The 23,746-nt window shown below is 58.7% G+C and overlaps 1 protein-coding gene across 3 annotated transcripts in view; it reads left to right on the top strand.

The window, feature by feature from the left end:
• RASA3 (RAS p21 protein activator 3) overlaps positions 1-23,746 on the top strand; it is an 89,708-nt gene that overhangs the window by 52,499 nt on the left and 13,463 nt on the right. For all 3 annotated transcript variants that reach the window (XM_070579433.1, XM_070579434.1, XM_070579435.1), the window contains 16 exons: positions 4,005-4,081; positions 7,904-7,984; positions 8,319-8,391; positions 10,409-10,485; positions 12,590-12,694; positions 13,420-13,576; positions 13,887-14,035; positions 14,673-14,787; positions 16,024-16,098; positions 16,823-16,946; positions 18,514-18,620; positions 19,001-19,078; positions 20,868-20,945; positions 21,950-22,023; positions 22,665-22,771; positions 23,297-23,379. In XM_070579433.1, coding sequence (XP_070435534.1) covers positions 4,005-4,081; positions 7,904-7,984; positions 8,319-8,391; positions 10,409-10,485; positions 12,590-12,694; positions 13,420-13,576; positions 13,887-14,035; positions 14,673-14,787; positions 16,024-16,098; positions 16,823-16,946; positions 18,514-18,620; positions 19,001-19,078; positions 20,868-20,945; positions 21,950-22,023; positions 22,665-22,771; positions 23,297-23,379 — 1,560 coding nt within the window. The remainder of the gene's footprint in view (positions 1-4,004; positions 4,082-7,903; positions 7,985-8,318; positions 8,392-10,408; positions 10,486-12,589; positions 12,695-13,419; positions 13,577-13,886; positions 14,036-14,672; positions 14,788-16,023; positions 16,099-16,822; positions 16,947-18,513; positions 18,621-19,000; positions 19,079-20,867; positions 20,946-21,949; positions 22,024-22,664; positions 22,772-23,296; positions 23,380-23,746) is intronic.

The following is a 23,746-nucleotide window of genomic DNA, read 5'->3' as shown; positions in this document are numbered from 1 at the left end:
CAGTTTGCTTGTGACATCCTCCTTGGCCTCTGTTTGTGGAAGGGTGTTTGGTGCCCAGATGCTCTGGGATTCCAGCTGTCCTTCTATTCTGACTCCTGGTTTAGCTTCTGTGTAGTCAGAGTACATGTGTGGTTTCTGTTGTTCAGCTGTGTCCCCGTGGGCATTCGCCCTGGGTCTCTCTGGTGGTGTCTGTGGGCTTGGGGCCGTGCTCTCTGTTGTTAGCGAGTTGTCAGGTGGAGTCGGACCTGGTGGGCAGGTGCTGCTGTCAATTCTCAGCTGATTTTTAAACTTCTTAATCTCATTGTTCACCTCAAATAGGAATGGGAAAAACAAATGAGCGTTTTTAATGCTCTGTCCAAAGGTGCTTTCTTTGACCAAGATGAACCGGGGACGCCTGCCTGGGCCTCATCCACCTCGCCTGGGTCGTGGTCACCGTGTACGATTCAGCTTGACCGGTGGTCTGACCTGCTCCAGCCGGGGTTCTGGGGCGTGTGAGGCTGGGCTGCCCTCGCCGTGCCCTTGCTTGGCAGCTGGGGTTTGTGGCTGTGGAGGGGGCCTCTGTGGGGTCCATGCGAGCCGGGGGCAGTTTCTTGCGTGGCGTCATGGGGTTCCTGTGGGGTCAGACTCATCCACGTCGAAGGATCTGTGGAGGCCGTGCCCCAAAACCTACCCTTCCCTTCCCTGAGGCGGAGGGTGTGGCCCTCGTCCGCGGGGGTGGTGTTTGTGGTTGTTTGTACAGGAGGTGGCATGTCACCCACGAGAGGCGCCGCCCAAACCTCAGCGAAGCTGCGCGACGGCCGCTGCAAGCTCCAGTCTGCGGGGTCGCTGGGTTCCTTGGGGGACCCCCTCATCATGAGTGGGTTTGTGGTGTTTGCGTGTTGAGCTGCAGTTTCTGCCGCGTGGGAGGAAGTGCTCGCCCGGGAGGAAGCTCGCCTGTCACAGGGTCTCCTGAACTGCTCGTCCCCTTCTGGGGAAAACAGGAAACTGGTGTCAGTGCTGGGGGGTCCGTCCACCCCAGACGCGCTGTTCACTTCTCGGAGCTCGATGAGGATCGGTTGGTGATGTGGGAGTCTGAACTCCCTGGGCAAGTGGCGCGGTGCCCTTGAGGGTGTAGGGACATACACGTCACCAGAGCTGTCCTGGAGGACTTCTGCCTTGTCCCTTAGTCACGAGCCATTGTCCTGGGCTTGCTGGGAGGCAGGCTGCCACTGTCAGCTGCGGGTCCTACTCTCAGCCTAGATGACAGTGCCCGCCTCGTGGGCTAGCGCTGAAAACTGCGGCTGACCCAGAAGCTCTCACCTGGCACAGGACAGGTGCTGTCACCGTCGTTGCTATCACTTTGGGTCTGTTTTCTCTGCCCGAGGAGCCAGGTGGCACCAAGGCCCCTTCCTCGGTCACCAGCCTGAGGATTTGCTCATGGCAGCCGCAGGAGGGGCAGTCAGCCAGAGGTCTGGGCCGGACATGTGTGCAAGGAGAGGCTGCGCCTCCGAGCCACTTGTTTCTGTGCCTGTGGGACAAGGGGCACGTCGGTGGAAGCTCCGAGGGCTCCCTGGTAGAAGAGCCCGTCAGTCCCTGGGGAAGCTGCTCTCCGGGTGAGTGCGTCCCTCGGCATGTGCGTCCCTCAGCAAGTGCTCCCGGAGTCCGCGCTGCACCGCCAGTCAAGCCCTTTGCCGATGTCAGCTCTGTTCTCAGGACACGGGGTATCACCTGGATCACAAGGATGTGATGTGGGCTGGCTGGTTCTGGTGTCCAGCAGGTCAGTGAGGAGAAGGCTGAAAGAGGAGCCCTTGGCCTTTCCCGCAGTGGTGGAATGGCTCGTGGGCGCCCAGGCCTGGGTCAGGCTGCCCCAGAGGAGGCCAGCCCTACTGTCCACGTCATCAGGGGCCCAGGCTGCCCTGTCCACTCAGCTCCCCACGTCAGTGTCATGGCTTGGTGGCTGCTTTGGCTTCATCTTTTGATCACAAAACTGGCCCTGTGCTGTGACCTGGGTGGTCCCAGAGCCTATCCAGGGGAGAGGCTGGTTTGCTCTAAGAAGGTTCCATGGGAAACATGTGGCCATGTCATGGCCTGTTCACTCTCAGAGCCACATCTGCCCTGCAGAGGGGCCTGCAGGATGCATAGGCGGGATATGAGGGGACATGAGGACATGGGGGCTTGGGGTGAAGGAGGCACCCCCCACCTGTCTGATGCTGGGCCCTGGTTTCTGGTTTATTTGCTGAATAAGTGGATCTTGTGCCTCTGTAAAAGGTTGACAGTCACGCACGGGGTCTGGCGCTGGGCCGGAGTGCTCCCTGCACCTCGCTCACAAGTGCAAGGGGTTCTCCCTCACCTCAGGCCATCATGATGGGGTTGTCAGGTTGCACCCTCCCCTTCCTCGTCGTCAGTGCTGTGGGCATTTTGGTGAAATGCTTCTCAGATGGTCTAAAGTCCACCTCCAACCCTGCAGGCGCAAGGACAGTGGGCCGTGTGGGTCGCCCTATCAGGACTGCCTCTTCTCAGGCAGAAGGGCTCATTGTCAGGGAGCAGCGGCTCGGGGACACAGATCCGAAAGCCTCATGTCGTTTGCTGGATGGTTTCTTGTGGGTGAGTCCGGAACCGGGGTTATTGCCGGTGAAGGGCCAGGATGTTCTCCCTGCAGACACCCAGGGTCTGTCTGGGGACACGGATGCAGCTCGTCCAAGAATCTCACAAGGGCTAGTCACTGGAGCCGCAGATGGAGCCGTGTGGACAAGTGCGTTGGAAGGCCTGCGGGTGAGGGGGAGGAGAGCGGCCGGCGTGGGGATGGGCAGTGAACCTGGAGGGAGGACCATGCAGAAGTCTCTGAGCCACAACGGGAACCGGCTGCACAGGAACATCCATGGGGCATCCAGAGGAGTGAGCTCGGGAGGCCACAGGGACCCGACTGAGTGGTCCTGCCCACACCCCCCGCCGGCTCTATCCTGTCTGCCCATCCTGGGTCCTCTGTGATAAGGTGGCCCAGCCCCCAGGTTGTAGAGCCCAGAGGTTCTAGTCAGAAAGGACCTTGGAGATGGTCAGTGCAGCCTCCTTTTCCTAATTAGAGATGACTTTATTTTTTAACGTATGCTTTTTCATGAGGAAGATGGGCCCTGAGCTAATGTCTATTTCCAATCTTCTACTTTTTTCCCTTCTTCTCCCCAAAGCGCCCCCAGGACATAGTTGTGTATTCTAGGGTGAGTGCCTCTGTTGATGCTATGTGGGATGCCGCCTCAGCATGGCCTGACGAGGGGTGCCATGTCCGTGCCCAAACAGGCAAAACCCTGGGCCTCCGAAGCAGAGTGCGTCAACTTAACCACTCGGCCATGGGGTGGGCCCCAATTAGAGATGACGTTAATTCATGTTCCAGTATATCCTCTCACGTGAACGCATGCATCGTGCTCACTGCTGGACTTTAGGGGCAGGTGTTTCTTCTCCTTTCTTCGCGTTTCTCCCTCTCCTTCATCACCCCTGACCCCTGATCACGGCCTGGTCGCGTCGTCCCAGCCGTGTGACCCTCTGCACAGACACACACAGGTGGAAGTACAGCCTGGTCTGCGCTCCCCTGTCCTAGCAGTGCCCATGGGCACTGGCCTCCTGCCTGAGGAGTGACGCTGACCTTCCCTGGCCTCTGACCTGGGTGCAGACGCAGACACACGAGACGCTAGGCAGCGTGGCCCAGACCGCAGGCTGGGCCATGTGAAGGAACATGACCTGGAGAACAGCCATCAGGAACGCCGTTTCCCCAGCTTCTCTTGAGCTTTCTCATCTCTTTCCTTTGAGACAGTGGCTGCTGTCAGCAGAGCAGGGAGTCCTGTGGCTGAAACCTTGAACTCTGGGTGCCATGCCCATCCTGGTCCCTGGGATCTGAGCGGGGGCGGGGGGGGCAGTGGTAGGGCGAGTCGAGGCACGGTGGACACCTCACAGGGTCAGGCATAAGCACATGTCTGTAAATGGAGACTCTGCTGTGTGTGGCCGTTCCCCGTGACCTCTGACCTTTGTGCTTTCAGGGCAAGGTCCACCTGGAGCTGCGGCTGAATGAGGTCATCACCGACACAGGCATCGTCTGCCACAAACTGGCCACGCGGTAAGACCTGGATGGCCATCGCAGCCAGTCTGCCCCAGGGAGTGGGGTGGTGGTTTTCAAACAAACGAATCAGAATTCTTCCCCAACTCAGTGATTCCCCAAGAGGACGTTGTTCCAGAGGTTTTGGCACGGAGCCTGAAAACCCTCGAGATGCAGGCGCTTGTCTTGGGTGTGATGCGCTTGATTTCTGCAGATAGCCAGAGTCATTCACGGTGACGTTTAGGCACACAGGTTGGCATCACGCCCTGGCGTCACCAACAGGGAGCCGTGAGGTGGCAGAGCCAGGCCCTAACATAGGCCTCCAGTCCCAAATCCAGGAGGAACCCCGACAAGGGCACGTATGTGATTGTGGATGTGTATGTGCACCTGCGTGCATGTGCACGTGTGAGTGTACATGAGCATGTGTGTGTGCGCATGTCTGGAGGTGGCCTCAACACCTGGTGGTGGGGCTCTTGGCCCTTAGGGTCACAGACCCCTTAAGTCCCCTGGAGGGAGCATAGACTGTCTAAGGTGCCCTGACACACACACTGTTCTGCACTCATGTGGAAGGTCTCCAGGCCTCGGGGCACACACGTCCCGGTGGAGACCCTGCCCTTGTCTTTGCCAGCCGCACGTGCCTGTCTTGGGGGCCAGCAGGCAGCGGAGAAGGTGGACTCTGCTGCCCTGCAGGGCCTAGGGGTTGGAGAACCAGGGTCCCTGTGAGTGGAGGGCAGTGTGAGGGTCTACCTGCTCCATCGGGAAGGGCATGATGACATGTGGAGATCGGTCCTCTGGTTGGGGGGGGGTGGGCGCCACAGGAGGTGGGGAGGGCCTTCGCACTGGTCCTGCCAAAATGCCGGCTGGTCAAGGAGTGCATGCAGCCCTTGGTGCCCATGCCTTTGGGGCAGGGAGACCTTGCCTCAATTTGCTGCCTGTGGGCAGCGTCACCCCATGTCCATCCACTGCTGAGTCTGCATGTGGCCCATTAGGACCCCAGTCGTCAGGCTCTGGGTCTTAGTAGGGTACACGCTGGGCTGTGGTTTCCAGGAACACGAATATCTAAACTTGGGGCTGTGAGCAGGCAGCTCCTTCCAGTCTCCCACTGCTGGCACACGAAGTCCCAGAGGCTGTGACTCGGAACTCAGGCCGAGGGCTCGGGGTCTGATGTGAAACATGGCATGCTGGGCACATGGACCCTTTCTCAGTTTTGATTTTTTTTTTTGAGGAAGATTAGCCCTGAGCTAACACCCATGCCCATCTTCCTCTACTTTATCTGTGGGATGCTGCCACAGCATGGCTTGATGAGTGGCGCTACATCCACGCCCAGGATCTGAACCTGCGAACCCCAGGCCACCAAAGTGGAGTGCTCAAACTTAACCACTGCGCCACTGGACCAGCCCCTAGTTTTGCTTTTTTTAAGGAGCTGTGGTTTGGAGAAATGTGTGGATGGGATTGGGAAGGTTCCGTGCAGCCTCATGCTTCCTGGAGGAACAGAGCCTGGAGCTGCGATGGCCTCGGGCCACAGCTGCCTTGGACCCTTGCAGCCACCAGTTCCCTGCAGTGAGCCTGCTTAGGAGACCCCAGACTCCTTCATGTGGTTCTGCCAGGGAGGACTCTCCACACACTCGTGGAAATCCCTCTCTTCCACCCTGCAGTGTTTTCACACCTCATTTGCCTTCATGCTCTTATGTCCCTGCGTACTGACCAGGACGCTACTTTGAGTTGGAGAAAAGAGGGTTTCTCAGCTCTGTCGTCAAGGGACGCGAGTCTCCAATGTTCCCTGGGTGGCTGCGCCCCATTGCCCACACTTCGCTAAGATGCGAGTTGGAGGAATCACTGCCCATTGGATCCTCAGCGCGCCATCTGAGTGGCTGCTGTGAAACTGGTTTTCTCCAAGGATCCAAGATGCAGGCCACCTGCCGTCTGACTCTCCTCCTGCCTGACAGCCGGACATAGTAAAGACACGGTTGTGTTAGATTCCCGCCATCTGCAGTGGGCCATGACCTCGTGTCTCCTGCCCCCGGACCCTGTCTCCCCTCAGCCTAAGGGCTGCTTTTTCCCAGAGGCCCCAGCTCCCGCAGTTGACAGCCACCGCATGTCTCTATTGCTGTGTCTGGTCTCATAACTCCATTGTGTCACGTTAACCTGTCACCACCTGGCGGTTCGTTGCTGGGCTGGCCGAGCAGACCGAGCTCTTGCCTCATCCCTGGAAACGTGCCTAATCTGCGAAGGGCGTCTATCACATGAGTTAGCAAGGGAGGTGGACGAACAGGGACCACCCCAGGAACCCGGGGAAACACGGAACATTGCATAAAGTGGAGCAGAAGCAGGAAGAGTTGGAAATAGTGGACAGAGCTGCGGAGATGATGGACCATGAGGCCCAGCCTTGTCTGACAGCAATTCCAGGGGGAAATGGTGGAGAGGTGGGGAGAGGAGAGATTACAGAAGACTCCTGGGCAGGACAGGCCTGCGCCAGTGCTGAGGGCCCCAGCGCCCTGAAGGAGCAGGACCCATCCGCAGGAGGCATGGCCACGTGTTGGAGCTGCGGGCTGCCCAGGTTTCCTGACACACAGGAACGCGAGGACGTGGTCGTCCTCCAGGTTCCAGCGGTGGGGACAGTGGAGCCCGGGTGCTGCATCTGCTTGCAGCCAAGCTGACTTCTGGGTCAGTGGGACAGTGGGAACTGGGTCCCCATCCCACACACAGCCAGGGAGCTAGGCGTTCTGGACAGAGCCAACTGGATGCTGTCAGCTGGCAGTTGACTTTCACCTTGGAGCAGGGAGCAGACACAGCAGCTGCATGGCCGGTCTTCATCTTAGAGGCATGTGGGTGACACGGGGCAGGGAGGTATTCCGTGTGGAGCTGGAGCCTGAGAGTGGAGTTGGGGGTCCGAGGCTACTGTGGGCCTGTTCTGGAGGGGCGGGGTCCTCACAACCTCCACGAGCCCATGTGAGCGTATGCAGTGAAGGCTCTCAGGGTCAGGGAGAGCAGGACTCCAGGGCTCCATGGGGCTGGGCGTCATGAGAATCTCCCCAGCCCTTGAATGGCCCCTCAAGCCGGGATCGCTTAGCATACTGAGCCAGCTCCAAGGGCTGCACCGTTCCCACCTGGAGGCTTCTGGTACCTCCCGACAGCACTTCAACAAGAACAGCCGCAGTCAGCCCAAACCCAGGGCTGTTTACCGCCAAGCGGCACGAGGCCGCGCAGCCGGGAGGGCAACAACCTGCGCCAGCAGCACGCGGTTCACCACGTCCAGCCTCCGCTTATGCCAGCGCACGAGAAGCAGGAGAAGGTGCCCTGCACCCCAGAGAAGCCAGGTGGCAGGCAGGGACCCAGCAGTAGCCAGGATGCTGGTTAGGGACCAGGCTATCAGAGCTGCGTAACTGGCTGGGTTCGAGTCTAGAGGAGCCATGAGTGGGCCTGTAGAGCCTAAGACGAGGCGTGTGGCGTGGGGGTCATGCACAAGCTGTGGCTATAAGCCCTCTTGGCGTTCAGGGCCTCAGTTTCTCCTCCTGTAATGTGGACTTAGCAGCGGTACCCACCTGGTGAGCCTGCTGGAGAGGAAATGTGAGTCGTGTGCGACTCTCCAGCAGCTCCTGGATGTGATGGCAGTGACATTGCTCGTGAGAGTCACCGGGGCCTGTCCCAGTGTCCTGACTGCCAGACAGGCCTTCACTGCGCAGATTAGATGGGAGCTTCTGGCTGTCGGCAACTGATGCCACACCGGAGCTTATGGCTCTGGGCCCCGAGCTGCTGGGCCAGCTGCTCTCTCAGACCCCAGAGCAGCCTTGAGAGCCCACCAGGGCCTCATGCCCTCCTGACCTTCCTCCACTCTCTCCTCAGCATCCTCGAGTGCCAGGGCCTCCCCATCGTGAACGGGCAGTGCGACCCCTATGCCACTGTGACCCTTGCAGGACCTTACAGGCAAGTAGCCCCCGCCCACGCCGCCCACAGCTCCGGCCTGGAGTGGCGGTGGGCTCCTCATTCAGGGGCATGTGCACTGCTGGGTGGATGTGCAGTTATGTAGACTTGCTCTGTCTCCTTGTTGCCCCAGAATTCCTTGGTTGGAAGAAAGCCTGTCTATCCTTCACGTTGGGTGTTTGGGGCTCAGTCGAATTCCTGACTTGCGTCCCATTGGGGCTGGAGACAGACGTTTGTGAGACAATGAGGCAGCAGCACTGTGCACTGGCAGCTCGGTCTGGAGGCCGAGGGCTCAGCATCAGTGATTTAATCCTTGTCCTTCCTTCCTCGATTACAGGTCGGAAGCAAAGAAGACAAAGGTGAAGAAGAAGACCAACAACCCCCAGTTTGACGAGGTGTTCTATTTCGAGGTTGGTGTTTTGGGGCGTGAGTCTCACGTTAAAACCCTGCATCCGAAACTTCGGCAAAAAGTCTGGCTTTCGGGGCTCAGCCACTCGCTTGCTCCGGGAAGTTCTTGGAGGGATTCCTCACTGCCTGCCGGGCTCAACTCCTGGAGCTTTCCTCTTCTCCCTGGAAAGAAAGGCCGGTTGTTGCTTTCAGAATGACCCAGTTTTGAGTGGAATACTGACAATTTAATATTTCCAAACTATCAGGACTTTGGGTTTTTATTGTTCGGCTCTGAGTTTTGAGTTTTGCCTGCTCCACCTGGTCCCCATGAGCCGTGGAGAGAGACTTGTCTCACCAGAAAGAGTGAGAGTTTTGAAGCAGAAGAGGAAGTGTGTTCAGATGCAGATCCCCTGCTGCCTCAGAGTGGCACGCAAGGCCCGAGAGCAGACAGTGACCACTGAGCTGTTCCGTTAGGACTGTCCCTTTCCATCTGCAAAGGTTTCTTGAACACTTCCCATCCCCAGGCCCAGAGGGACAAACAAGACCTCCACGCCTGTCCTCGGAACTCACCCCTGAGGAGGAGGGGCCGCGTAGGCAGGTTGCTCTTGTCCCTGCTAAGTCAGTGGCTTTGAAGAGCAGGAGCAAGTGCAGCTGCTAGTCCTGCCAGAATGTGGCGACACCGAGTAGTCTGGGATGGGGCACATCCGTGTCCGGAGCATAGAGGCTACAGGGAACTAGGAGGTGGGTGAGGTTGGAGTGAAAGTGGGGGGTTTTGGAAGGTGAAGTTAGAGAGAGGGGCTAGAACTGAGGGGCTCATGTACAGAGAACTGGACTGTTTCCAGCTGGTGTCTGAAGCTGGAGGCAGCCAGTGGCCCACCTTCTTGGGCTGCCGTGCAAGTGTTGGAGGCAGGGTCCCAAGGGTGCCGCGGAAGGCCGTTCTCTGTTCCAGAGGATTTTGCTGCTTTACCGCCAGGCGAGGAACGTGGTTTTTCAGAGACTGAGATAAGGCAGGACGCTGATGTGGTCGCCCCGCTCTCGCGAGTTGTGCATGTCTCTAAAGGCAGGGATGGGTCTGGGTCAGAATGTAGAAAATGGTGCATTACAGGTGGCAGCAGCCCCCAGGTCTAGGCTGCAAGAACGACTCTGGTCAGCACTTCCCAAACTGTGGGCACAGCACAGGGAGGGCAGGCATGCACCGTGCCTCCTCACACGGCCATGCCCAGCTTTGTGCATCTGTGCCCACACAGAGCGGGCATGCGTGCTACTCCGTATGCTTCTGTCTCTCTGTAAGAACATGGTCTCAAGTCACCAGAACAGTTTAACAGCCCCAGAAACGATTGACATGGCAGTTGAGACTGCTGCTGAGGACCTGGGGAGGCCCAGACCTGCTCATGGCCTCGCATGGAGGACTCAGGAGTTCTTTTCCATGGGAATTCCTGTCCTGTGCCTCCGGGGGCTCAGCCCTGTTGCCAGCAAGGCCCTCTTTTCAGGTCCTCGCCTCCTTTCAGCCCGACTCAGCCCGAGGCCAGGCCCCTGGCAGGGGAGCGCATGGCCCTCGAGGCTGCACCAGGCCAGCGGCCACCCACAGGAGTTTCCACAGGGAGTCCCCCACAGACCATTTTCCCAGGATGACAGCCGAACTCACCTGAAAACCCCCAATGTCTAAGTGGAATTATTTAAATTCTGTGCGAGCCACCTACAGTTGCTCAACAGATGTGTTAGTGACAGGCGGGAACAAGATGGAGAAGGAAGCAGGCCTGGCCCTGTGGCCATCAGCTGCAGGCCCGTGAGCGGTAGCCCTTAGTAGAGGCAAGGGGCCTCCTTGGAGGAGGTGGCATTTTAGAGACACCTGCAGGCTTCCCAACAGGGCCTGAGTGGGGCAGGAACAGTGGTGGTGGGCGGGCCGCAGGTTGTAGACCGACCCCTGTGTGTCCGTGCTGAGTCGGGCACATGGCTGCCTTCCCTGGCCCAGGGGCCGGTCGGCACGATGGTGTGCAGTGGCAGTGGTGTGGTCTAAGGTGCTGTCTGTCTGCCTTGCAGGTGACCAGGCCCTCCAGCTACAGCCGCAAGTCCCACTTCGACTTTGAGGAGGAGGACGTGGACAAACTGGAAATCCGGTGAGCGGGGACGGGGTTCCAGGTTCCTGCTAGGCTGCCCCCTGAGCTCACCCCTGTGTGCTCAGTTTTGTTTCTAAGAACTGGAGAACGGACAGAAAGGAATTTCCATTTTCTTGGGAACTTGAACGTCAGAATGTCGGAAGCTGTGGCTGGAGCCAGAGCCGTACACCTCCCAAGGTCTGGGCCGGGGCTGGGAGGTCATCCCCCACCCACAGCCAGCTCGCTTTCATGGGCCGCGTGGCCGTGTCTTCTGAGAGGCCAGGGGCACGAGCTCTAGCCACCCTGGTCCCAGCGCTCAAGACCCCTGCAGGGTACTCAGTCTTGCTGCTTGGGGCCCCTGTGGGGTCCTTGGTCCGGCTGCTCGGTGCCCCCGCCTCAGGGCACCTGTGGGGTCCTCAGCGCACGGTCCGTGCTCGTTGCCCCTGGAGGTTGTGGGCACACGTTTACTGGCGCCAATTTCAGGACTGCTTGGGACATCTTCCCTCCTGCAGCCGAGCAGTGACCAGGCCGTGGGGGGCTCTGGGCTGGAGGGCTGGCCACCGGCTGCGGGTGTGGGGCCCTCGGGCTCTGCCCCCTCCCCCTTGAGGCCTGAGGGACGGTGGCCTCACACAGATCTTGTTGAGTTTTCAGTTAGTTTAAATCTTCCCTTTCAAAGTACTGAAGCAGAGGCAGAGTAGCCCCAGGTTGAGGCCTGAGGAGGTCCCTGCAGAGGCCCCCCGGTGTTGCGGGAGGCCTGGCCATGTGCACACGGCCCCTTCTGTTCAGAGAAGTGCTGATGGAAGACTGGGCTCTGAATGCGCAAGTGAAGTTCAAGTTGCTTTTTTTAAGCAAAGATATTTTTAAATGCTTCTCTTATTAAAAAGAAGGAAAGACTGGGGCCAACCTGGCAGGGTAGCAGTTAAGTTCGTGCACTCTACTTGGGCCGCCCAAGGTTCGCGGGTTCAGATCCCAGGTGTGGACTGGGCTGCTCATCAAGCTACACTGTGGCAGCATCCCACATACAAAGGAGAGGAAGGTGGGCACAGATGTCAGCTCAGGGCCAATCTTGCTCAGCAAAAAAAAAGAAGGAAAGGCTGCCAGCCTCATTTGCCATGTTGCTGAGGTGTGGATTGGCAGATTACAGGCTCTGCTTCCTTTGTTCTAAAGTGCCGTGTGTGGGACACTGTTCCTCTTCATGTCCCTGATGCCTGTGTCCTTTAGAACATCATTTGCCTTCTGCGATGTCCCCTGCTCCCGCCAGAACTTGCAGAGGTAACAGAAGGGCTGGTGCAGTCTTCTAGAATCTTCCTCTGACCACAGGTGTGGTGATGATTAGTCTTGGACTTTCAGCTCATGGAGTAACCTCTGGCTAATTGTCACTGGAATCTACATGACGTTCACTTGTTAGCACCAGGGCATGCCGTCCGTCCATCCCTCCATCTGTCGCTCACGTATGGTCACCATGGCCCCAAATCAGAGGGAACAATGAGAATACCCCCCAAGGAGAAGGGTCAGTGAGTGACCAGGCTCCCCAGCCAGGTGAACACTACTGTGGCTGTAGCGTCGGCCCGGCCCCATCTCCCCTCCCCAGTGTGGGTGTCGCCGCCTCAAGGGGTCGTGGTTTGTGCTGGTGGGTCCCAGGGCCGCAAGTGAGTGCAGGTGGAGAAGGGGGTCTGGCACCCCCAGTTCTCCTCTCCCAGTGATGGAGGCAGGAGCCCCCAGCTGTTGACCCCGGCAGCCTGGCCAGTCCCCTGTGCCCCTGTCATCTGTGACTACCCCTCCACTGCGCTGAGCTGCAGATGAGGTCGCCCTGCAGGGCTCCTGCTGCTGAGACGTCCCCTCAAGGGGCCAAGGGTCCTGCTGCACTTGGGCCTCCCCAGGCAGAGGGGAGATGGACACTGCCGGCTGCCGTACCCAAGTCAGCGTCTCCCTCCCCTGCAGCGCACAGTCATCCTGCTTCGACTGCGCTTTGTGACTGCATGCAGTCTGTGTCGAACTTCATGGAGATGTACATGGTGGGACTGAGGGCTTCCACTCAGGACCCTCTTGGGGAAGGAGCAGCACTGGGGACAGTCTGCCCCAGGTCATCCCTTAAGGAGACCTGTGTACCATTGTTGCTTCTCAGGGTGGACCTCTGGAACGCCAGTAACTTGAAATTTGGAGACGAGTTTCTGGGAGAGCTGAGGGTCCCACTGCAGGTGCTGCGCCAGTCCAGCTCCCACAAGGCCTGGTAAGGAGCCCGCGGGGGCTGGCGCGCACTGGCGGACAGGGGCAGAGGTGAAAGTCGGGAAAATCAAAGCTGCCTCTCAGCCGCCCACCACTCCTATCTGGCACGTCCGAGTCGGGGAGAGTCCTCGGGAAGCGGCGCCAGGAGAGATCAGTGAGGGGGTCACAGCAAGAGCCTGAGAATGGAGAGCAGCTTTGAGCCTGACCACGGAGGGCAGGCAACTGGCACCCTTCGGGAGCCACCAACCAGCCTCTGCCCATGGCTGGCATTGCCACTCTGTGCCCTTCTAAGTGTTGTGGTCAAGGAGGATGTACAGGGGCTTGGGCGTCAGGCATAGCCCAGTGAATCCACATCGAAGTTGGGCCTCAGCATGCCTCCCACCTCGCTCCTGTGGCCACACAGGGTCGGACCGAAGGGAAGAGTGACCAAAAACTGCTAAAGCGACTGTGTGCCCTGCACAGACGCTGCAGGGGCTGTGTCAGGGGATGTCCCCTTGATGGACGGACCCTGTGGGTGCTTCTCAGGGAACATCCCCAGATGCACGGACCCTGTGGGGGCTTCTCGGAGGACGTCCCTGCATGCATGGACCCTGCAGGGGGAAGCCCTACAGAACTATCCCGGGCCCTCCTGCCTGAGACCCCGGCAGCTGGAGCAGAATGCTGGGCTCGTCCTGGCGGGAACTGGCCCTGGAGCTGCCTCCCTCATGCTGCGTCCGTGCGTCCCCGCAGGTACTTTCTCCAGCCCCGAGACAATGGCAGTAAGAACCTAAAGCCAGGGGACCTGGGGTCCCTGCGGCTGAACGTGGTTTACACGGAGGACCACGTCTTCTCCTCTGACTCATACAGCCCCCTGCGGGACCTGCTGCTCAAGTCAGCGGACGTGGAGGTACTGCGCCAGGCTCCCCCTCCCAGGGCCGTGCGCCTGCGGTCCCTTGGAGCAAGACCTACCCCAGCCCTGCCCCACATCCTCCTGCCCGGACCTCACCTGCCTGGCCGCTGCCTGCCCAGCACCCCTTGTCTGGCCCCCACCTGCCCCATACCCGCTGTGGCCCAGCACCTGGGCTGCCTCCTCTGTGCTGGTTCTTCCCCCACAGCCTGGCCCCCGGGCCTGGGTCATGCCCAGGATGGTGCGCCTCTCCCTCTGCTGGGGACCGTGGGCAGGTCTGGGCGCCCTTGATCACTGTTGTCATCCGTAGCCTGTCTCAGCGTCTGCGGCGCATGTCCTGGGCGAGGTCTGCAGAGAGAAGCAGGAGGCGGCCATCCCACTGGTGCGGCTCTTCCTGCACTATGGCCGCGTGGTGCCCTTCATCAGCGCTATTGCCAGCGCAGAGGTGCAGCGGACACAGTGAGTGCCCCCGGGGCAGGGCAGGGATGGAGGAAGGCCCCAAGCGCAGTTGTGGGCCGCCACCGGAATCCACGCAGGTTCAGGTTCTCTTTCAGAGACACATCAGCTGTTTTTTAAAATTGCCCCATCTCTCCTGGAAATCCAAGGGATATGTGTAGGAAGGGGTGAACAGTTGCCTTCGGGACGGGCTCAGTGCCTGTGGTCTGTGCTGCATCAGCCTTTCACCCATGTCAGGGGACCTGTGCCTGCTCTGGGAGATGGGTCTGCTGGGCACGTGGCTCCCCAGTGTTCTGGGTTCAGAAAGGCCTGACTGGCACCCTGGTGAGGTCACGAGGCACAGCCTGTGTCACTCCCACGCCGGCCCAGGATGGGTCCTTAGTAGCTTGGGAGTGGGCAGCTCCTGTCCCTCTGGAGCAGCGTCCGTGTGTTGCTGCACTTGGCACAGAGGGTTTGGGACACAGCCAGGGAGGGGCTCAGGACCCCAGCTGTGGAGCTGGGTCTTGTGTTATCCTGCTCCACCTGACAGCAGAGTCATCGGCAGGCATGGTGCCGTGGCCAATGACGGCGCGCGAAACGGGCCTGCTCCGTGGACACCTTGCCATCCCGAGGGAACAAGTCACCCGACACTGTCTTCCAGGGACCCCAACACCATCTTCCGAGGAAATTCCTTGACATCCAAGTGCATCGACGAGACGATGAAGCTGGCAGGGATGCAGTACCTGCATGTCACCCTGAAGCCCACCATAGAGGAGGTGAGTGGGCATCCCCCGCGAGGGCCCCAGGGGGAGGCGAGCAGGGGTCCCACCTCAAGGGCCCCGGTGGAGGACAGGAACGGGTGTCCCTGAAGCCCCCAGCACTGCTAGGCAGGGCGATGATCCCCAGGAGGACGGGTGGGTGCGCAACCAGCCCATCCAAGCAAAGAGTTGTTCTTTAGTCCTTTAGTCTCAGCTCCTTTCCCAGCCTCCCCACGGGACCTTCCTGTGATTCTGGAATGTTTCTCATTTTCTTAAATAAAAAAAATAATTATCCAGCCATGCTGTGCTGGTGTCTCACACACAAGACATAGAGGAAGATGGGCACAGGTGTTACCTCAGGGCCAATCTTCCTCAAAAAAGAAAAAGTTAAAACCCTGCAGGGGCCAGCCCCGTGGCCAAGTGGTTAAGTTCAGGTGCTCTGCTTCGATGGCCCACGGTTTTGCTGGTTCGGATCCTGGGCAAAGGCATGGCACCGCTTGTCAGGCTACTCTGAGGTGGTGTCCCACAAGCCACAACTAGAAAGACCCACAACTAAAATGTACAACTATGGACTGGGGGATTTGGGGAGCAAAAGCAGGAAAAAAAAAGAAGATGGGCAACAATTGTTAGCTCAGGTTCCAATCTTTGAAAAAAAACAAAAAACACTCCATTCTGTTAAAGGCAGAAGGACATGCAGGAGCAAAGCTGCTTCTCCTGAGGACAGGTCCCTCCCACAGCACTGAGTGGCCGAGCTCGTGGGCTCAAGTTGTTCCTGAGCCCCTGCGGTGTGGACGGCCCTCCTGTTGTCTCTTCTCAGTTGTCAGATGCTTTTGAGGAGCCACATGTTTCCTGTTGAAATGACTCAGCGTCCCCTACCTGACCCCTGGGTGGGATGCCTGGCAGGCGGAATGTCCCCCAGAACAGTGTCATAAAAATGGGCTCTGTGCGATGTGAGAAGACTCAAAATAGCGTCCTGGTGCCATCTGTGAGCAAATCCTGGCAGCATCTTGAGGTCAAAACCTCATTTCACTCTGCGGAGCCCAATCCCGCATGAGTGGACATGGGTGGTCTTCCAGAAGACCCATCACTTGAGGTATCCGCTCGCTCCCCGAGGGCTGCTTCCAGTGGCTTGGTGGGGGCTGGAGGCAGCCATCTTCTGAACATGGCTCCCGAGTCTGCCTCTAGCCTGCCACCGCTGCCCCATGCCCCTTTGCCCCGGCCGCCACCCTCAGTGCTGTGTGGACACTTTTCCAGATCTGCCAGAGCCACAAGCCCTGCGAGATCGACCCCGTGAAGCTGAAAGACGGTGAAAGCCTCGAAAGCAACATGGTACGGAGCTCTCTTCCCCCCAGTGCCTTCCGGGGCCGGAGCCACCTGGAGGCCCTGGGTCAGTCTGAGTCACGTGGGTGGGGGTGCCCCTGGAGCCTGAGGTGGGAAGGTCGACTGTTCAGCTGCTGTTGAGTGGCCAGTGCCACTGTCCTTTACCCCTGCTCGCTTGCGTCTCTTGTGGCTTGTGGTTCAGCTCCTTCCCATCTCCCGGGGAGGTGGCCTCGGCAGCCACCCACCTTCCCAGCCGTCCTCCCTCCTCTCAGCAGACACAGGCTGGGCGGATGCCTCGGGCTGCTCCCTGAGCGAGTCCTGCTCTGAACAACAGGACGCGCAGCTCAGATGGTTGCCCGGCACCCGCTTCTTCTATGTGATCTCTTCGTGCAGATCATCTTGGTCTCCTTTAGAAAAAGGAGTCGGGCTTGCCTTCAGAGTCGCATCCCCATGACCTCGTGCTGGGTGGATGACACCGGGCGGGGAGGGGCACGGCTCCCCGCTCCCTGTACTCTGGTTCCTTGGCCCCTGAGTCGTCATTGCTGTCAGGACCTGGTTTAAGGGAGGGGCTTTTCTGTTGCGTTGGGAAGTATCTCCTTTGCTGCTAGGATGTTCTGAGCGAGACCCAGACCCCCGACTTGCTCCCTGGGGGTCCTGGTGCTCCATGTGGCCTGCATGGTGGCCTCAGGGAGAGTGTGCGTGGGCGCTGGGGTCTGACCGTGCCCTGTTGCAGGAGACGCTGCGGCAGTACGTGGACCGTGTCTTCAACGTCATCACCAAGTCGGGAGTGAGCTGCCCAACTGTCATGTGCGACATCTTTTTTTCTCTCCGCGAGGCGGCTGCCAAGCGCTTCCAAGGTCAGTCCCATGTGGACACACTCCCCCGCGGGAAATGACCACAGCCCCGCCGGGTGGGTGCCTGCCCCCACCAGATGTCTCAGAACCAAGAAGGGATGTTTCAGAGTCCATGTGAAGACGGTCATAACATGGCCACTGGGCCAGGGCTGGGCATCCACATGGCTCCATCCCTCCCCGGTGTCCTGCTGCCGTCTGTGCATGGCTCCTGTCTGTTCTTGTCCGGGTGACCAGGCCCCAGCCCTGCATGGGACAGGAAGGCCAACTGCCCGAGTCTCATCGTGCTGGCTTGCTAGGGACGGAGCGTTGGCCTGTCTGCTTTTGGGCCTCTACAGTCAGAGGAACCTCCTGCCTGGTTCTCCCACAGGTTCCTGCTGCAGCCGGTCACATTGCCGCTCGGCGCCCTGTGTCAGAGAGGACGAGTTCTCTGGGGACTGGGACAGGAGGGTCCCAGGGAGGGTTGCTCTCTTCTTAATTATGCTGATTCCTTGAGAAGCCACCAGGGGCTACCCACACAGGCCTCCCGGGGGGCAAAGCAAGGCGTCCCACCCTGATGGGAAGTGTCAGGTTACCTGGGGCCCCAGATGCAGGGTGCGTGCTGGCGCAGGCCAGGTCTCAAAGGCCCAGGAGGGCAGTGCGGGCCGCCTCCCCACCCATCCCGCAGGCCCTGTGCCCGACCCCACCCCTCTTTCCCTGGGAACCATAGATTAGCCAGGTGTGTCCTGCTGCCCCAGGAATCTTGGCCTCCAGGCCCCAGAGCAGTGCCATGGCCCAGACAGGCCCTCGCAAACTGGACCCACTCCTGCCCCCGGCCCCACCCTCCTGCTCTCAGAGCCTGGCTCCTTCCCCACTGAAGAGCATCTAGTGTCCTGGGGAGCAGGTACCAAGCATACCCGAGCCGCAGAACCTCTGGAGTGGGAGCGAGTAAATAGATAGAAACAAAGCCTGTCCTCCCACCCTGGATGTGAGTAAACCGCCCAGAGAGGAGCCCTCTCCCCATAACACCACGGGGCCTGGCAAGTGAGGCCGTGTCTCTGACAGCCCAGATGCCAAGTGGTGCTGGGATTTCAGTAAGGGGGGACGGCGGGGGTGTAGAGAGACAGACAGAGCCAGAGAGGGAGAGAGAGACAGAAAGAGGGAGAGACTGAGACTGAGAGAGAGAGAGAGATGGAGAGACTGGGATGGAGAGAGAGAGCGACTGAAATAGAGACAGAGAGAGAGAGAGAGAGACAGAGACTGAGCTAGAGACAGACAGACGGAGAGACTGAAAGAGGGAGAAACAGAGACTGAGAGATAGGGAGAGACTGAGATGGAGAGAGAGAGAGAGACAGAGACTGAGACAGAGATAGAGACAGTGATAGGGAGAGACAGAAATAGAGAACCGGAGACAGTGGGAGAGAGAGACAGAGCAGATGGTGGAGTAGGGAGACAGCTGCAGGCCTGCACCTCTGCCTCCAGGAGGCCCTTTGGAGGAGCAGGGCTCTGGGTTACAGCCCTCGCCCCTCCTCAGAGCTCAGTGCTATCGTGGCAGAAAGCCCCCTTGACTCAGCTCTCTGTGTCCTGGCCACAGATGACCTGGATGTGAGGTACACGGCTGTGAGCAGCTTCATTTTCCTGAGGTTCTTCGCTCCTGCCATCCTGTCCCCCAACCTCTTCCAGCTCACACCTCACCACACGGTAAGTGAGCATCAGGCCAGATCAGCCAGTCCTCCTGAACTAGCCAGTCCTCCTAAACCAGCCAGTCCTCTTAACCAGCTAGTTCTCCTGAACCAGCCAGTCCACCTAAACCAGCCAGTCCTCCTGAAGCAGCCAGTACTGAGGGGTCTGGGGTCTGAGTCAGGGTCTGGGGTCTGGATCTCCCAGACCTCGCGGGCTGGGTGGGTCTGGATGAACTTTCTGGAAGGCAGTGTTTGCATGTTTGTTGTTGACTTGAGACGGTGGCTGTGCTGCGGCAGCCCCAGGTGACATGTTCACATTGTTGACCGGGTGATCTGGGCTCAATCACAGCATTTCTGTAAAACTGAAACGAAGCCCACGTCCCCTCCCTGTCTCTACAGGACCCACAGACGTCCAGGACGCTGACTCTCATCTCCAAGACCATTCAGACTCTGGGCAGCTTATCCAAGTCAAAGTCCGTAAGTCCTGTATTTTAGTTGTCTTTTTAATACGAGGAAAAAGCTTGTGTTTAACTCAGTTGTGAGGATAAAGGACAGTAAAACCAGCATGGCATCCCCACCAGCCAGCCTAAGAGAACGTTCTGGCACCTTCCGAGCCTCTTTGCCCAGCTGAGCTGTGAAGCTCCCATTTGAGAGGAGGGTCAAGGCAGCATGTGGCGCATCCCTGTCACCTGTAGGGTGGCGTCCACTTCTGTGTGCAGTTGGCAGACTGAGTTCCCAGCACTTGGCTGCCGTAGATTGCCAGTGAGCTGGGCGGCGGCCTCAGGATGTCTGTGCCGGGGACTGAAGGCTCGTCCACACACAGCCCACCATATGCCCCTTCCTGCCTGGGCTCCGTGCTCATTTTGCCCCTTTTGGTGAGAGATCTGTGTCTGTCTGGCCTTCATTGCCACCCCTTCAGAGAGGACGTTGGTCTGCTCCAGGCCACGGCCCAAGGACGAGCCTCTTGATGCGGTTTTGAGGGTGTTGGGTGCTGGTGCTTCTGGACAGTGATGTGGAGACCAAGGCGGGCTCCTGGGGTGGAGCTCACCTCTGACTGCTCCCGGCAGCCAGCTTGAGTGGATGAGGCCTCCCCTCTGTCTGGAGGGGGTTGAGCAGCAACCGAAGCCTTGCCCACCTGCCCTCCTCATTCTGATCTTTGTGGGGCCATGAGTGAACCAGGGTCCCATCACTGCAGACAGGCAGCCCCCTTCTGGGCAAACGCCTGGCTTTCTCTGAGTCAGAGCAAAGCAGAAGGCACATAGGGCTCGGATCATCTTCTCTACCAGTCAGTCCCGTTTCTGTTGGCTCAAAGCTCCGATGAACCGCCACCTGCTGGGTCTGAGGTGTGCACACACCCACCTCCCTCTTATACCATTCAGAGACAGTAAAGTGACCTGGACGTGAGAACTGTGCCGGTGGGGGGTCCTCGGGACACTGCTGCGAAGGCCGTCCCTGCGTTCCTGGGCTTGTCCGACTCCCGCCAGCCCCTGGCTCACCGAAGAGCCTCCGTCCCAGTGACTATGTTCTAGACCCAGGAGCCGGTGTCAGTGACCATGTCAGGAGGGTGCTGAGTCGTTCGTAGCAGAGAACGCACCGAGGACCCCCATGTAGTTAGCTTTTTTTTTTTAAAGGTTTTATTTTTCCTTTATCTCCCCAAAGCCCGCTGGTACATAGTTGTGTATTTTTAGTTGTGGGTCCTTCTAGTTGTGGCATACGGGATGCTGCCTCAGTGTGGTTTGATGAGCAGTGCCATGTCCGCGCCCAGGATCTGAACTGGCGAAACCCTGGGCCACTGAGGCTGAGCGCGTGAACTCAACCACTCAGCCACGGGGTAGGCCCCTGTAGTTAGCTTTTAAAAACACAGCCTTGGGGCCGGCCCGGTGGCGTAGTTTCGTGGGTTCGGATCCCGTGTGCAGACCTACACACAGCCTATCAGTCATGCTGTGGTGGCGTCCCACGTATGAAACAGGAAGACTGGCACAGGTGTTAGCTCAGGGCCAATCTTCTTCAAGCGAAAAAGTGAATTAAATAAATAAAACCACAGTCTGAGTGGAATTCATCGCATCTGCAGGTTTTGGCAAGCTTCTGTGACTTGAGGCTGCTGCCCCTGGGTGTCTCTGGGGACCCTCACCCCCAACACCCAGCACCTCCCTTTTTCAATGACCACAGCCGAGGCTCTTTGTGGTTGGTGCCTCTGGAGTTTTCAGATTTGGGCCAGGAGCTGAGAGACTGGCAGGCTTTCATTAGGCAACCTGTTTTGTTTTAGGCCAGTTTTAAGGAATCCTACATGGCTACATTTTATGAATTCTTCAACGAGCAGAAGTATGCTGATGCAGTGAAGAACGTGAGTATTGACGTCGGTTCTCATGGACTTGCGGCCCCGTGTCACATGCTGCTCCAGAGGGACACTGAGTCGAAATTCACATAACGTGCAGTTGACCATGGACCATTTTGAGCAGCTCAGAGCTCTGGTCAATTCCAGTGTCATGCGATGCCCCCCACCACAGTTCCAGCTGGAAACGCAGAGGCCCACCTTCATGGAATCTTGTCCTTCACTTTTCACGTCCGAGCCCGTCCTCTCTAAGTGACTGCACGTTAGACCTCCATAGACTGTCACCCCCATTTGTTGTGTGAATTCCCATGTCCTGTCCCCCTTTGCTGTCTGCTCCTGGTCCCCTTGTCCTGGATGCCTCAGAGCCATGGAGCCCTGGGACCTCAGACCCATTAAGGCATGGTGCTTGGGGAGACACTCCTCTGCATCCCAAAGCTTCACTCTTCTCTTTTGTTGAGAAGCCATTGTACGCATCTGTCTCTCAGAAATCACAAAAACCTGAGATCCAGAAGGAAGGGAAGGGAGAGGGGCTGGGCAGCCATCCGCCGATGGGAGGAATCCACACGGGTGGTGGGATGTGGGACTGGGGGCCCCACCCTGGTGAGACCACAGTGGAAGGCTCGTGGGAGATGGGACGGCTGGTCAGACAGCTGGGGGAGCCCGCATTGCATCAGATCCACAGACGTCTTCCCAGGTCTCCTGTTAAAATCCAGGTGAACCTCCTGGTGTTGTCGAAGCCCGGCAGCCTCTTGGGGAGGTGCCAGCTGGCGTGCAGGGGGACCGTCTAGAGGGGCCATGGGAGGTCTAGTGGGGGCCGAAGCTCCCCAGCCACGGTGGAGACAAGCTCAGGACCCCACGGTTCTCACAGGTACCCAGCATGCTGACAGCTACTCCCCAGATCTGCCCTCCTCTGGGGTCAAGAGGAGACACAGCATTGCAGCATCGTTTCCATGTCAGAGCAAATGCATCGAGCGTGCCGGTTCACGTTTTAACCATCTGCTGCTTTCCCACTTTAGTTCTTGGATTTGATCTCGTCCTCCGGAAGAAGAGACCCCAAGAGCGTAGAGCAGCCCCTCCTGCTCAAGGAGGGGTAAGGCCTGGGCCCAAGCAGAAACGGGGGGGTTCCCTGGCTGCCCCGACTGAGAAGTAGGGCGTCCTGCCACATGGCCACTGGGCTCTAGGATTGGGTAGCCCAAACCTTTGGGGCCTTCGCAGGTCGCCTTAAATGCACCCAGACAGCACTCAGGGCACGTCCACGACATGCTGTTTACCTTATCTCTGTGTCTGTTTTTGGGTGCACTTGCAGAGTAGAGATACCCATCCTGGGAGGAAGGGGAAGAGGCCGCACGGCCCTGGACACTCAGGCATGTCCACTCACACAGGTTCAGGCCTCGCCCCCCAGCCCTCACTCTGAGGGCTCTGTCAGGATGCACGCAGGAGGGGCAGCTGCTCTGCGGGAGGGACCGTTGTGGGAATGGACTTGTGGCCTAGGGTTAACTGCAGCACAGGGACTAAGCTTCTCAAAAGTAGGGACATCTGCCTTTTAAAGTCTTAGTCTTTCCCTTGGAAATAAAACTGAGATGCTGGAAATCCACTGTCTGGTGGAGTACAACAAGCACGGAGGGGACGGGCTGTTCGATTTTGCAGACGTGACTCTGGGCCACAGGCGGAAGGGCGGGGGCCGAGCCCCAGGCGTCAGACGTCACCACCAGTGTTTCCTGTCCATGGCAGGTTCATGATCAAGAGAGCGCAAGGACGGAAACGCTTTGGGATGAAGAATTTCAAGAAAAGATGGTTCCGCCTGACGAACCACGAATTCACCTACCAGAGAAACAAAGGTAACAGGACTGCCGGCCGTCTCCACAGCCCGCTCTTGGGGGATGGAACGCGTTGGTTCCTGTCTGCTTCCCTGGAGGGAGATGGAGCCAGGTGGTAGGCCCCACGGAGGGCACAGGGAGGCCTGGCAGGAGGTGGCTTGGCGAGAGGCAGGGGCGGGCGGCCACAGCTTCAGGTGCAGGTGTGGGAACCCAGTCTCGCGGGCACTGGGGGTCATGACTGTTAGGCCGTATTCCCTGGGGTCTGCAGTGGCTCAGATCTAGACCGTGGACATCGGGGAAGTGATTTCTCCCACAAAAGTGTGGGAACGTGGTCCTGGAGACAGGGCATGATGAGAGGCCTCGACATCCTCATGGACGAGGCATCGGGTCCTACCGGGAGCGTGTACATGAGGCCCGGGCACTCTCCGGACTCCGGCTGTCCCCTGTCCCATGGTCGTGAGTCCCTCAGCCGCTTCTCCCAAGCACAGGAGCTGACCCTCCTACCTGCAGAGGCCACGGGCCGTGCTCACAACCCCTTTCTCACAGGAGATCCTCCGCTGTGCAGCATCCCCATCGAGAACATCCTGGCAGTGGAGCCGCTGGAGGAGGAGTCCTTCAAGATGAAGAATGTGAGTGCAATCCGCAGTCTCGTCTCTGTCCCCTGTGCTCACGTCCCCATAGTCCGCTGCCTGCTTCTCCCTCAGGCCTGCAGTAGCCGATGCTCACGAGGCACTGCATGGCTTAGAGTCCCAACCGTGGAGCACAGCAGCCTGGCTCTCCCTGTGGGTTGGCTGGGCGGGCAGAACCTGCTGGAAGGAGGTCCAGGGGCAGGCTGTGGGACCGCGCACGATTTCTATAGACTTCTTTTGGTCTAGTGTGTTGAACCTACAGGAAGGTCACAAGAACAGAATAGGGACACAAGTTGCCGGGCATGATCCTCTCCTCCTTGTCCCTCTATGCACATTGTAGACACTTGGGTGTGTTTCCTGAAAACAA

This window comes from Equus przewalskii, chromosome 16, assembly GCF_037783145.1.
Source record: "Equus przewalskii isolate Varuska chromosome 16, EquPr2, whole genome shotgun sequence".
Taxonomy (NCBI): Eukaryota; Metazoa; Chordata; class Mammalia; order Perissodactyla; family Equidae; genus Equus; species Equus przewalskii.
Note: the sequence above shows the minus strand (reverse complement) of the source record. Positions and strands in the feature narration are given on the sequence as shown.